This window comes from Cetorhinus maximus, chromosome 18 (genome assembly GCF_964194155.1).
Source record: "Cetorhinus maximus chromosome 18, sCetMax3.hap1.1, whole genome shotgun sequence".
NCBI classification, from domain to species: domain Eukaryota; kingdom Metazoa; phylum Chordata; class Chondrichthyes; order Lamniformes; family Cetorhinidae; genus Cetorhinus; species Cetorhinus maximus.
In genome coordinates, this window is record NC_135896.1 from 23,244,034 (window position 1) to 23,257,995 (window position 13,962).

A 13,962-nucleotide genomic window follows, 5' to 3' on the forward strand; every position below is an offset into this window, starting at 1 on the left:
TTAAGGTATAAAATATCAAATGGCACGAGCACATCCCTACAATTTGAGACAAAGTGAAGAGTTGTAATTTTGGGGGTGGCTACTGTGAAAGAATAGAGTCAGACACTGCGGGGGCTGAAGTATTCACAACAGCTGTAGTGCCGCAACCCCCCTGCTACTGACAGGCTCAGCAACTCCTACCCAAATCCTCAAATAGCACCCCCTCTTCAAACAAATGCAAAATCAAAAAATTAATTCCACTTTTTAGAAAAAGTGGCCACTGCAGCTACATAAAGTTGGGATAAGTATTATAAAATTAATTTCTGGTTTATTGTAGGTGCAGTTTTGATTCAAAATATATGGCTTATTCTGATTTAGGCTCACTACTCTTCAGCAAACAAGGCAGTGGTGTAGTATGATAATTCCTAGCCTAAAAACTTTTATTTGAATAGTACAGTATTTCAAAGATTCTCTTCTGTAGTGACAGATGTATAACTGCTTTGCACACTGACTAACTATTACCGAGCACATGGAGCGAAGTGCAAGGCTAAATGTTTGTATTTGTTCATAAATTCTGGCCTTGCCAGTAACACCACATTCTATCAGCCATCCCTACTTGCCCTCAAGGTGGTGGTGAGTTACCTTCTTGAACGGCAGCAGTTCATGTGATGAAGGTACTCCCACAGTGTTATTAGATATGAAGTTTCATGATTTTCACCCAGCAGCGATAGAGTTCCAGTTCAGAGTGCTGGGCAACTTGGAAGGAATCTTGCAGGTGGTGGTGTTGTCCTTCTAGTCAGAAGGGCGTGGGCTTAGGAAATGCTGTTGAAGGAACTTTGGCGAATTGCTCCAGTACATTTTTTTTAAGATGGCACACAGTGAACCAATGGTGAGGTGAGTATCAATCAAGCAGGCTGCTTTGTCCTGGCTGGTGTCGAAATTCTTGAGCATTGTGGGAATGCCACTCATCCAGACAAGTTGGGAGTATTCCATCACATTCTTGATTTGTAAATGGTGGAAAGGCTTTGGGGAGTTATGAGACACTCGCTGAAGAACTCTCAACCTCTGACCTATTGTAACCAGTGTTTATGTTCATTTTCTGAGGAATTGCAAATGGAACTATAGCTTTCCTATAGTTAAGGAAGCAGCTAGTCTTAATTTTTGGCATCTTTAACATTTTTATTTAGTTGTATTTGGAGAAAATCTGTTAAGCTGTTGGATATAAGATTTGAACAACTTTACAAATACTTTAACTGAGGCATTTAGATCTGTTTGTAAAATCAATTGTTAGAGGCTGCTATTGTAAAATCTAACATTCACACTTTAACATACGTATTATAAATGTTCAGTAATGTCAGTTAATTTAGTGACCAGTTTTAAAAACAAGGCAGCTAAAACCCCTCCCTTACAATTCACAGGCCCGTGTCAATGTAGCTCGGAGTATAGAAAAAATGGAATACCAGCACAATAAAGTACAGCAGCACAACAGCTGGTTTCAGCAAGCTGCTGAAGCTCTTGAAGTTGATTTGGAGGATGATCTCCTAATGGGTAAGTATATGCAACCAGTTTCATACAATGGCCAGGCTATATATAGGCACTCACCATTGTTACAGGGTAAATCTGACAGCAGCTTGTGGTATTTACACATGTATCGTTAAATGCAAAAACCCAAAAGTTGCTATTAGATATCCCACTCCTCCACAGGCTGGTACATTCAGGAGTTGGAGTGGTTAAACTGTGTAATTTCTGATTAACCTCTCTGACCCCGAAAATTTCATTTTATAAGTGAAGTTCTCATTCTCTAAGAAAATGAAAGTTGCAGAATCTAATTACTTTTTGTCTCACCTCTCTGTATTTCTCAATTTTTTTCCCTTTCTCCATGATTTAAATCAATTATATACTTCCTGGTTTGGATTCTGGTTGAAGGGCATTGTAGTCTTGCCTCTGCCACAGATGCTACTGTAGAGGGCACCACACTGGAACAGACACCTGATGCCTGGCAGTCTGTGTTCTAAAGCCAGTCAAATCTTTGTGGGCATCTATCAGCAAGTTAACATTTGTTGTTCATCACTGCTGACCATAAAATGTCAGAGTTTAGTAAAAAGGTGTAAACTAACAAACAGTTACAGGTATAGTCCTATCCTCTTATCAAACAATTTAGTAGACTTTCTAGATAATTTAGATTATTATCCAGGGGAAAATGAACAGGTCCTGTCATTTTAGAGCCCTGCAATTGTAGTATTTTGCACCTCAATTTTAAAGAAAGTCTGAATTACCAAGTCTACTAATTATTCTAATATATTTGAATTGTATGGAGCCCAATATTGAGGGCTGAACTGAAATGTATGAAGGTCAATGAATACATTTAACTGAAATCTACACTATGCATCTGATTTTAGATGGAGGCTCTAACAGTGATGAAAAGCAGAGACAAAGGATGTTAAAAGGAATGAAGAAACAACTGAAACATTTGCTTTCGCAACCAGTGTTTAAGAGCTACCTGAAGACCAGGTACCCAACACAATTTGGTAGGCTAACATTGCCTGCCCTACCATTAGCCAGCCAAGAAACAGCTTTGACTACAGTCAAAAAACAAAAAGTTAGGTGAACAACTACCATGAAAGAAGCACTCTTGTAACTCGCTCATATGTGTATAATTCAGTGGCTATACCATTTATTGCATTTAATAAAAACCCAGAACTTGTACAGTACTGTTGTCTTCAATATGAAGATTAAAACAACCATATCCTCAAAGTAAAACAGAAGATACAGATCTTCTAAAAGCATTTCAAATAAAAAGTAAGTCCAGATACGCAAGAATATGTAAGGCAGCTCTAACAATTCTGGTTACTAAACAAAATAAGGTCAACTGTCATGTGTTGGGTCATTGCAACAATGCACACACTTGGTAAAATCCAAGAACAAGCAGAAATGTTTTAAAATGTTAATTAGCTTTCCTGAAAGTGTGAACTGCATTAGTTTGCAAAGTGCTTATTCGGAGAAAATTTGGTCATACTGTAACCATTTACTACTTCCAATATATGCCTGTAAAGCAAGATTGAGACAAGGGTACAATATATGTGATTGGTGTACATTAGTATATGTGTAAACAATGAATTCATTTTGCACTATAGCCGTCTTGCATCTCACATTAATTAATACTATTACACAATTGTTTTAAACAAAATCCAAATTAAATACTATATGCTTATTCTGCATAAATTATTGAATCATCTGTGATCCATTTTAATCCACTACAAGACTGCTATTATTGGTTTTTACCTGCAATGAAGCCAATATGGAATATACTTGTAATTACTAGTTAGAAAGTAGCAGTAACTAACATTAAAATTCTGGACCATCAATGAAGATTCAAGTCTTGGCCTGGTACTCATAAGGAGGAAAACATTCTGATCTGAGGGAGGACTCTCAATCTATGAATACTGATTAGATGTAGATCAGCAAGAAATAAATCAGATGGCATACAGGAGTTATTGAAGGGGCAAGGAGAAATAGATGGATTAAAAGGATATAACTTTTAAAACTAAACTTAAAAGCATTATATAAAGCTTACACCAGAAAAGGTATTCTTTGCTACAAAAGCTACATTGAAAGGGATAGACCTTTGTACAGAGTATATTACAATCATGCTTTATAAATATGGCAACAAAATGCTAAATTCATTTCACTTTCATCTGGGGATTAACATTCATTTTATATTGTGCAGAAAGCTGGTTTAAAGATTGTGTTCATAAATGTATCAAAAGTGATATTCTCTTCCCCAAACTCTAAAACTGTTCTGATATCACAAGGCAGGTCAAAGACTATTTTGGTTTATTTGCTTTATAAAGTATGTCATAATGGCCTGGCTTGTAGAGTAGGTAAACCAAAGGCTTTGATCCCTCGGGAAAGACATGATGATTCACTTCAGTGTCCGTTTTGTCCATATATTCAACTTGGATTGGTAAATTCAGTGCTTGGGTCAATGCAGTGATATGAATGTGATCACTCTCCATAGCCATTGGTTCCACTTCCTACAGGAGGAAAACTTGGCATTATTATTTTTATATACTGTACATAAAAGTACTATTAATGCAAGACTTCAGGATGCAATAAATTACTTAATTTCAAACACCCTCAGCACTAGGTCAGTCCCTTTCTGGTCAGAGACAGCAGGATATATCAACCGAATAAGTACTTTTGCACAGAAATCTCAGCATGATCATTTCTACACTGGGATTTCAACTTAGGAAGAAAATCAGCCAGCAATCAGAGGGAAAAGAAAAGCAATCATTTAAATTAGAGGGTAGAACTGAGCAGAATATCAAGGAAGGAAGAAAATAAAACAGTAACAGGCCTTTATTAGGAAATAATTTCTCATGACCTCCTCCAAATTATAAAGTGCTTTGGAATGTTTTACTATGCTAAATGCACTATATAAAATAAGTTACAGGTATCCAATATGTTTGTGAACTATCTTACTCTCTGAACATTAATCTGTAAAAAGAAAATGACTTGCATATAGCACCTTTTTATATCTTCAACAATCCGTTGAATTTTACATTAGCTACTCAAATATAGTTATTGTTAAAGATAACAAGTTCTCAATAATGAATGACTAGCTAAACTTTCTTTGGGAGTCTTTGTTAATGAAGAAATGCTGATCCCAGGAGAATTCACTATTCAAATAGTGCATAAAGATCTCTAGCAGACACCGAAACATACAGAATGAGGAAAAAGCACATTAATCTAGGGATTAGTGTGCAAATCATGCATCAGCCTCTTGAATAATTGACCAATTTTTTTGCTCAGGAGTTGGCAATTTCAAGAACAACTCTGGGAAAATTCCCTCCACTCACAAACACGTTCCAGGAAACCATTGTTATACTTGTTATCTTGTGTGAAATTCACCTTTCTGCTAATATGTTTCAATTTGCTTTTGAACAATGCTGGAAACAACAATCCCCACCCCCCAATCAAGCTAGTCCTAAAGATTAATTTTTTTCCCACACTTTGATAGTCTTCAACAGCCTATCAAGTGTTTCTCCAACACCTTAAAATTTTAAGCATTCTTCCCAAGTAGGCCAGGTGTAAAGATGTTTTAAGTTAACTATATTTATCTTTTCTCCAAGTTTAGCTTCATATTGATCCTTCTGCGATTCAATTGGTCTATTCTTTGGAAAATGTTAAATACCTTAAAAAAAAAATCCCCTCTACAGTATACACTTGTGCTGTGTAAAAGGCACTCAATCCCATTTATCAACACTTGGCTTCTTTGCATTCTTTCCAAAGACAGCATATCCTCTTATACTGTAGTGTCCAGTACTGTAGACAATGCTAAGATAGAGGAAACTAGTTGTGCAAATTAATCACATTAAAAAGAGCAATGGAGTAAGAGCACAGCAAGAGTGGTGGGGAGAGGCAGTTGAATAAAAGGAGCAGTGGATGCCCCGGAGCAGGTGTGGGTGCCTGGAGTTTAATTAAAACAAGTTAATATATAAAAACAAAGTTAGATAGGGAGGACAGGGCAGATGGTATGTTGCAATTGCAGCATTTGGGAGTTTATGGAAACGAGTGAGATCCCAAGCAACCACGTCTGCAATTTCACATCAGAATTGTTGAACATCCTGGGGGTTACCAAATTTGACAAGACATATAAATACCATGGCTCCAAGAGCAAGTTAGAGGCGAAGAATTCTATGGCGAGTAACTCACCTCCTGACTCCCCAAAGCCTGTTCACCATCTACAAGGCACAAGTCAGGGGTGTAATGGAACACTCTCAACTTGCCTGGATGAGTGCAGCTCCAACAACACTCAAGCAGCTCAACACCATCTAGGATAAAGCAGCCCGCTTGACCCATCCACCACCTTCAACATTCACTCACTCCACCACTGATGCACAGTGACAGCATTATGTACATCTACAAGATGCACTGCAGCAACTCATCAAGGCTTCTTTGACAGCACCTTCCAAACCTGCTACCACCTATAAAATGACACGGGCAGAAGATGCATAGGAACACCGCCACCTGCAAGTTCCCTTCCAAGCCACACACCATCCTGACTTGGAACGATATTGCCATCCCTTCATTTGTCACTGGGTCAAAATCCTGGAACTCTTTTCCTAACTGCACTGTGGATGTACTTACACCTATGAATTGCAGCGGTTCAAGAAGGTAGCTCACCACCACCTTCAAGGGCAATTAGGGATGGGCAATAAATGCTGGCCGAGCCAGCAAGACCCATATCCCATGAACAAATTAAGATCAAATCAAGGAAAAACCATAAAAAGTTAAATTAAAGGCATTTAATCTGAGTGCGCAGAGCATTCGTAACAAGGTAAATGAATTAATGGCATGAAGAGAGATAAGTGGGTTAATGTAATAGCCATTAGAGATTTGGTTGCATGGTGACCAAGGAAATAATAAATAGCATAAACATGGTTTTATGAAAGGGAAATTGTGTTTGACAAATCTCTTCAAGTTTTTGAAATTTGAGAGTTCAAAAATCTATCGATCAAAGCCTTTAACGCACTTAACGATTGAGCATCCACAGTTCTTTAGGGTAGAGAATTCCAAGGATTCACAACTCTTTTAAATGAAGAAATTTCTCCTCGTCTCAGTTTTATATGGCTGACTCCTTATTCTGAGACAATGCCCCTTAGTTCTGGACAGGGTGAAGCATATTTTGATTTTCAAAACGTATTCAATAAGATGCTACATAAAAGGTTATTACACAAAATAAGGATTCATGGGGCTGGGGACAATATATTAGCATGCAGAGGACTGGTTAAGGGACAGAAAGTAGAGTTGGAACAAACAGGTCATTTTTGTTATGGCACAGCCAATGGTAAATGCTGAGCTGCTCAAATCCCAAAGGGAAACTTGAAACAACGGCCACAACTGTTTTGCAGTTTGTATAAATTTCGAGATGTGTGCCTTGAATTCAGTAGTAATTAGACCAAGTCTTAAAGGCTTCTTACAAAACTAAATTAAACCTTTATTAATAGAAGAAATTAATTTTAAATACATACATAGATCTACAAATTACTACTACGATTACTTCTAAATCCCCTAGTTAATCTAACTCCCAGTTACACTTTCGTTAAGGCAACAGTAAGACATAGATTTTAAAAGACCCAGGCAAAGAAACATGATAACCCTGAACAATCCAATTCAAAGTGAGTTTTCTTAACTTTAGTTCTTTGAGACAGCAGCTTCAGGCTTTTCACACTTATTTAGATCTTAGAGTGCCTGCCTTTGCACACAGCCTTCTCTCCTTTATCCATATTTTGCCCCTTGAATACAAATTCCCATTGTTTCACTATGTCTTTGGACTTTACCTCCCTGATAATAAAAATCTCTCTATCAATTTTACCAGTAATCTTTGTGAAAAATAAACACACAGTTTCTGAACTCGACACATTTCACCCTTCCTTTGAAATCAGTCTAGTCTGGTTTATTTAAAAATGCAAATATTCCCTTTACACCTATGTCTACCTACTTAACATTTCAAACCTAGCTTATCTTCTAATACATCAAAGCCTTCAGACCAGCTGCCTTTAATTCAATTAAGTCACGCACACACAGACATAGACAGAGAGCCCACTTTTACTCTACAATAAATTCCAATAACATTATGTAAGGAACATATCTTTTTATTTTCTGTTGGACTGTGGATTAGAATTTCAATGGCTGCAGTTTAAAGGACATGTCCACTGGAACAGAATGAGAGATATACAATGTTGCAGTCCTGGAACAGGGTGTGCCATGAAAGACAGGATGGTGCTGGAAAGTAGTCCTGGACCAAGGGACAACAGCATTTTAATTGGCTCCTGACCAGGTGACCAGGGTTTTGCATGGTAGCAATGCAGTAGAAAGCTCCTGGCCTGCAAGGAGAAAACATCTAAAATCCCTTTTCCACAAATCTCTATAACCTGCTCTCTCTCTGAGGAAACCCCTGTAAAAAGGAAAAGGGGAAAACCCTTGTTAGAGACATTGAAAAGCAAGTTCTCGGCCAGTGAACTAAATACAAAGTGCTGAAAGACCACCTTGTGTCATCAACAAGAATTAAAAGGAGTTTGGAAGACATGGATCAAAATTAACCCATCGAATCCTGTACTCCAGTTTGGTGCTATTGAAACGTTTTATCTCACCCATAAAATCCATGTTTTGTGTGTCTTGTGTGTTTGTGTAATATAGGGATTTAAAAAGGGGGCAGAGTTTAAGTTAGTGTTAGAAGTTGGCAGTTCATATTTCTTTCTTTTGCCACTAGTTAAAGACAGTTTGTTCAATAGACAGTGATTTACTTAAGTTTACAAACCTGGTGCTCATATCCTGTTAACCCAAATTAAACAGTTAGGTAGAAATGGGGCAATCTCGTGGTTTGATCAAACTTTTCGCATTTGTCATAAACTCAGGGAACAGTACACTATCCCCAGTGAGTCGTGACAATTATGAGAATTATTATATCTCCGACATCCCCCTCCTTATTAAAAAATGAACCATAATTTAAAAAGATGGCTTCATTTTCTGAACTCATCTTATATTGCCTCCTATACTTATTACACTATTACATTACCAGATGCATGCATTAACATAATATATACACAAATCCTTAGTATCAACAGAAATCATTCTAGTCCAGTGTCCAATGGTATAGCCTATATATGTAACTTGCGCTTCTGCAAATTCACTTTTAGCCAAGTTTGCCACCAAATTCACTTCTTGTAATCAAGTAAATAATTCTTCCAGATGTTGTAAATGCTCCTCCCATGTCTGGCAGAAAACTATTAAGTTGTCAATATAAACAGCACAATTGCTCAGACCTGCAATTACTTTGTCAGTCTTTGAAATGTTGCAGGTGCATTTTTCATACTAAATGGCATGACTTTAAACTGATATAGCCCATCTGGCATCACAAAAGCTGATATCTCTTTTGCTCTCTCCGATAACAGTACTTGCCAATATCCTTTTAGCCAGTCAATCTTTGTGATATATTTTGATTGTATTGAGAAAGTGGGACAATCTTCCAACCATGGTATGGGATATAAAACCACTTTTGTCACCACATTCACCTTTCGATAGTCCACACACAGTCTGTGTGTTCCATTCAGTTTCGGTACAGGCACAACAGGCAAACTCCAGTTATTGCAATTAGACTCAATTATATAATTTTGAAGCATGAATTTGATTCCTTTGTGTACTTGTGATAACCTTGCCAATTTAATCTATAAGAGTATGTTGCCTTAGCAGAGATGAAACTTCTATACATACATCATGTATAGCTACATCTGTCCTCCCCAACTTATTTCCACAAATAGATTTGTGAGACTGCAATAGCTTCTCCAAATCACTTTGACACTTGTCTGGAAGGTAACTCAATATTACATTTAAATTTTCAAGTACCTTCTCATTATCCAATTTGATTAGAGGAAAATCAATTTCAGAATCCTGCATTTCTACCTCTTTCTCATTATCTACCACCACTAATACCTCCTTTTGGTCCTCTTCCCTGTCAAAGTACTTTTTAAGCATATTTACATGTCAACCGTCTGCTTCTTCCATCTGGAGTATTTATTAAATAATTTACTTCAATTTCTTTTCGATCTTGTAAGGCCCACTAAATCTTGCATTTAATGAGTCACCCAGTGCTGTTAACAGAACTAGCACTTTCTCCCCAGCAATAAAACTACAAGCTGTAGTTTTCCTGCCTGCCTTCGCTTTCATCGTTTGCTGTGATACCTTTAAATGTTCCCTAGCCAACTCACATGCTCTGTCCAATCTCTCTCTGAAACTTGATATATAATCCAAGAGAATAGTTTCTTAATTTTGATCCACCAATTTCTCATGAATCATGACCATAAACTAGTTCAAAAGGACTAAAATCAGTTGATGCATTAGGAGCGTCCCTAATAACCAATAACAAGAATGGAATTCCCCTATCCCAATCCTGTGGATAATCCTGACTATATGCCTTCTTCATAGTTTTAGAGTTTGATGCCACCTTTCCAAAGCCCCTTGTGGTTCAGGATGGTAAGCTGGTGACTTAAATTGTTTTATCCCCAAGATGTTCATCACTTCCTTTAAGAGCTGTGACACGGGCGAGAACGTCCTGCTAGTCGGCGTAAAATGATGCGCGATATTTCAGTCGGCTGGTGCTTGCGGGAGTGGGCAGCGCACCTGTCAACAATTAACAGACCAATTAAGGCCATTAAAGTACCAATTAAATGTAATTTTTCGCTGCCCGTCCAACCTTACGGTTGACAGGCAGGCGAAAAGGCCAAACTGCCTTTGCATTTTTAGGAAACCTCAACCGCAGGCAGGATGAGGTTTCCAACAGCAATTAAAAATAAAATAAAAATTTTAACTTTTCATTAATAACATGTCCCTGTTCATATAAGTTTGCCCAGGCTGTTTTCTCATATTCCTAAATTTCTGCCTGTATGCCTCAAGAACCAACTCATCTGCACTCAAAATAGCCTTTTTAACCACATCATAGTTCACTGACATTTCTTCTGACTGAAGCATAAACCTTGTGCTCTACCCACCAACCTGGATTGTAACAATGTCCAGTTTTCCTGTGGCCATTTCATTTGTTTAGCTATCTTCTCAAATAAAGAATGTTTCCACATCTCTTTCTTCAAACTATGGAAGAGCTTGTACAAATTTAAACATCTTCCCACTGGGAATAAGTCCTGGAAATAAGTCCTTCCTCACCTTCTGGCATCTCTTTTTTAACTGCCTGCACTTTAAGCTGGAATTCTCCCTCTGTCTCTCTTTTTCTCTTTCCTCCTTTTCTAAGGTCACCATTTCTAATTCCCTTTCTTGCTTTCTCTCTCCTGCTTTTCTGTCTATTCCCTTTGAAATGCTCTTCCTTTTTCTGCTGCCTCTAGCTCAAGTTTTTTTCATTTCCTTTGCTTGTTCAAGTTCAAGCTTCTTCACTTCTAACTGAAGTCTCACCATCTCCAGCTGTGACTCACTAGAGTCCGGTATCACTTCCACTTTAAATGCTGTGCTATACCTTCAATTATATATGCTTTCTTCGCCTCTGCAGGTAACCCCAATTGTAATTTATCCGCCAATTCCATTAGCTTAAATTTAGTTAAGTTTGGCTGGTTTACAGAAAGTATAACTTCAACTCCCAGACAAGTCTTAGCAAATGCCAAAATTGCAGTTTCCCCACTTAAAAAAAAACTCTCACCAATTCCTGCATTCAAAGTGCTTCTCGTACTCGTAGCCTTAAGATTCACCAACTGCAAACCAATCAAGGAACCTCAAATATATCCCAGAAAGAGCCTCCAACTTTGTTATGGCACAGCCGATGGTCAATGCTGAGGCTGCTCAAATCCCAAAGGGAAACTTGAAACAACTGTTTTGCAATTTGTATAAATTTCGAGATGTGTGCCTTGAATTCAGCAGTAGTTAGATCATCAAGTCTTAAAGGTTTCTTAGAAAATTAAATTAAACCTTTATTAATAGAAGAAATGATTTTAAGTACATGCATAGATCTATAAATTACTACTATGACAACTTCTAAATCCCCTAGTTAATCTAACTCCCAGCTACACTTTCGTTAAGGCAACAGTAAGAAACAGAGTTTAAAAGACCCAGGCAAAGAAACACAATACCCCGAACAATCCAATTCAAAGCGAGTTTTCTTAACTTCAGTTCTTTGTAGACAGCAACTTGAGGCTTAAATGCTGAAGGCTTTTCACACTTGTTTGTGACACACTTCAACCCTCCTTTGAAATCAATCTAGTCTGGTTTATTTAAAAATGCAAAATGTTCCCTTGACACCTATGTCTATCTACTCAACATTTCAAACCTAGCTTATTTTCCAATATGTGAAAGCCTTCAGACCAGCTGCCTTTAATTCACTACAAACACTCCACTTTTACTCCACAATAAATTCCAATAAGGTTGAGAATTATTATATCTTCCTGATCTTCAAATTGGCAGGCTGGTACAAGCAGAGTGCTGCAAGGCTCAGTGATGAGGCCCATTTACAATCTATATTCATGACTTAGATGAAGGGACCAAGTGGAATGTATTCAAGTTTATGACAATGCAAAGCTAGTGGGAAAGTTATGAGCAGGATGCAAGAAATTGCAAAGGGATAAATAGGTGAAGTGAGTGGGCAAGATGATAGGGTATAATGTGGGGAGATGTGAGGTTATTCACTTCAATGGGAAGAATAGAAAAGCAGCATGTTTTTTTAAATAGTGAGTAATTATTAAAGATGGTATTTAGAGGGGCCTGGGTGTTCTTGTGCATGCAATACAACAAGTAATTAGGAAGGCAAATGGTATGTTGGCCTTTATTGCAGGGGATTGAAGTACAAGAGTAAGGAAGGCTTGCTGCAATTCTACACAGCTTTGATGAGACCATACCCAGAGTAACGTGTACAGTTTTGATCTTCGTGCCTTAGCAAGATATACTTGCCTCAGAGGCAGTGCAACAAAGGTTCACAAGATTGATTCCTTAGATGAAAGGGTTGTCCTATGAGGACAGTTTGAACTGAATGGGCCTATGCGCTCCTGCATTTAGAAAAATAAGAAGTTATCTCATTATAACATTAGATTCTGAAAGGGTTTCCAGAACTAGGGGGCATCGTCTCAGAATAAGCAGTTAGCCATATAGAACTGAGATGAGAAGAAATTTGTTCAATCAAAACGGTTGAGAATCTTTGTAATTCTTGACCCTACAGAGCTGTGGATGTTCAATTGTTACATATATTCAAGGCTTTGATCAATAGATTTTTGAACCCTCAGGCCCAAATTTTTTGGTAGTTTTGCCATCATTGCTATCAGCATTGGCCATCATTACTCCTCTGAAATCAACAGCAACTTGTAGAATCCGCTCACGTGCAGTTAAATGGGGAAATCCAGAAGTTGCAAGCAGTTATGCTACACTTCTCTATGGAGCTGTGCTGTTGAAGTTACTGCCTGCCTCCCCCACCACAGTCTGCAATTGATTAGACAAATCACTGAACTGACGAGAATTTGCCCTTTTATGCTATTTGTCTCACTGTGAAAATCTTTGAAAAAGTTACACCCTTGTTGAATGAGATGTCATTAGGCTTTTAGCAACATACTGAGCATAATTGCTCCTGAACAGCCTCGATGGCCCTGAAAAACTTATTTTATATATTTATATATATATATATATATTTTATATTAATGTTTGTGGAATGTCAACTTTCTCCATTATGATAAAAATTCCACATTTAAAGTATTTTTTTTAAAGTCTATGATATTTCAGCTGTATGTCTTCGTTTATTTCACTCACTGTAGAATTTAATTAAAAGAATAACTTTACTCCCTGTTTTTCTGCCCATGAAAATGTTTCAATGCAAATGGCTGCCTACCTTTATGACATCACTGTTGCTGAATGCCAGGGGATCCCTCGACTTGGCACCAGATTCTAACTTATTTCAGGGAAGGGGAAATCCACGCTTAAGATCGCTAGATCTTTGTAGAAAGCTTTCTTCAAGATCAGTGATAATTGTCGTTGCTTTACCGCTGACTATGAAATCTGGGCCGAAGGGAATCAAGGAGTATAGGGACTGGGAGGAAAAAAGTGAAGCTGAAGTCATAGATCAGCCACAACCCTATTGAGTGGTGCAGCAGGCTCAAAGATCGTATGCCTTCTATTTATTGTGATGTAGACAAGCACAGTAATCAATGTGCAGCAAGGTCACACAAACAGGAAGCGAATGAATGAATGACCGTGAATCTGTTGTTGAAGGAAGGACATAGCCTTTGAAAATAATGCCATGACATCTTTAATGTCCATCTAAACGGGCAAGCTAGACCTCTTTTTAACATCTCATCTGGAAGGTGACACTTTAGACTAAGGTGGTGCTGTAATGGTAATGTCACTGGGCTAGTAATCCAGAGGCCCAAGCTAATTCTGTGGTGACATGGGTTCAAATCCCACCACAGCAGCTGGTGGCATTTAAATTCAATTAACTAATAAATC

General features: G+C 37.8%; 2 protein-coding genes across 4 annotated transcripts in view; one reads left to right on the plus strand and one right to left on the minus strand.

Moving 5' to 3' along the window:
* ddx24 (DEAD (Asp-Glu-Ala-Asp) box helicase 24) overlaps positions 1-2,685 on the plus strand; it is a 16,019-nt gene extending 13,334 nt beyond the window's left edge. For both annotated transcript variants that reach the window (XM_078562196.1, XM_078562195.1), the window contains exons 8-9: positions 1,398-1,527; positions 2,379-2,685. In XM_078562196.1, the coding sequence (XP_078418322.1) occupies positions 1,398-1,527; positions 2,379-2,587 (339 nt within the window). In that variant the 3' untranslated portion in view covers positions 2,588-2,685. The remainder of the gene's footprint in view (positions 1-1,397; positions 1,528-2,378) is intronic.
* The window catches only part of LOC144692984 (ubiquitin thioesterase OTUB2-like), a 26,098-nt gene continuing 14,763 nt past the window's right edge, over positions 2,628-13,962 (minus strand). Inside the window, exon 6 of one of the 2 annotated variants that reach the window (XM_078562207.1) lies at positions 2,628-4,013. In XM_078562207.1, the coding sequence (XP_078418333.1) occupies positions 3,804-4,013 (210 nt within the window). In that variant the 3' untranslated portion in view covers positions 2,628-3,803. Of the gene's footprint in view, positions 4,014-4,990; positions 5,967-13,962 lie in introns of those variants that run through there. The other variant, XM_078562208.1, reaches the window with a different exon arrangement.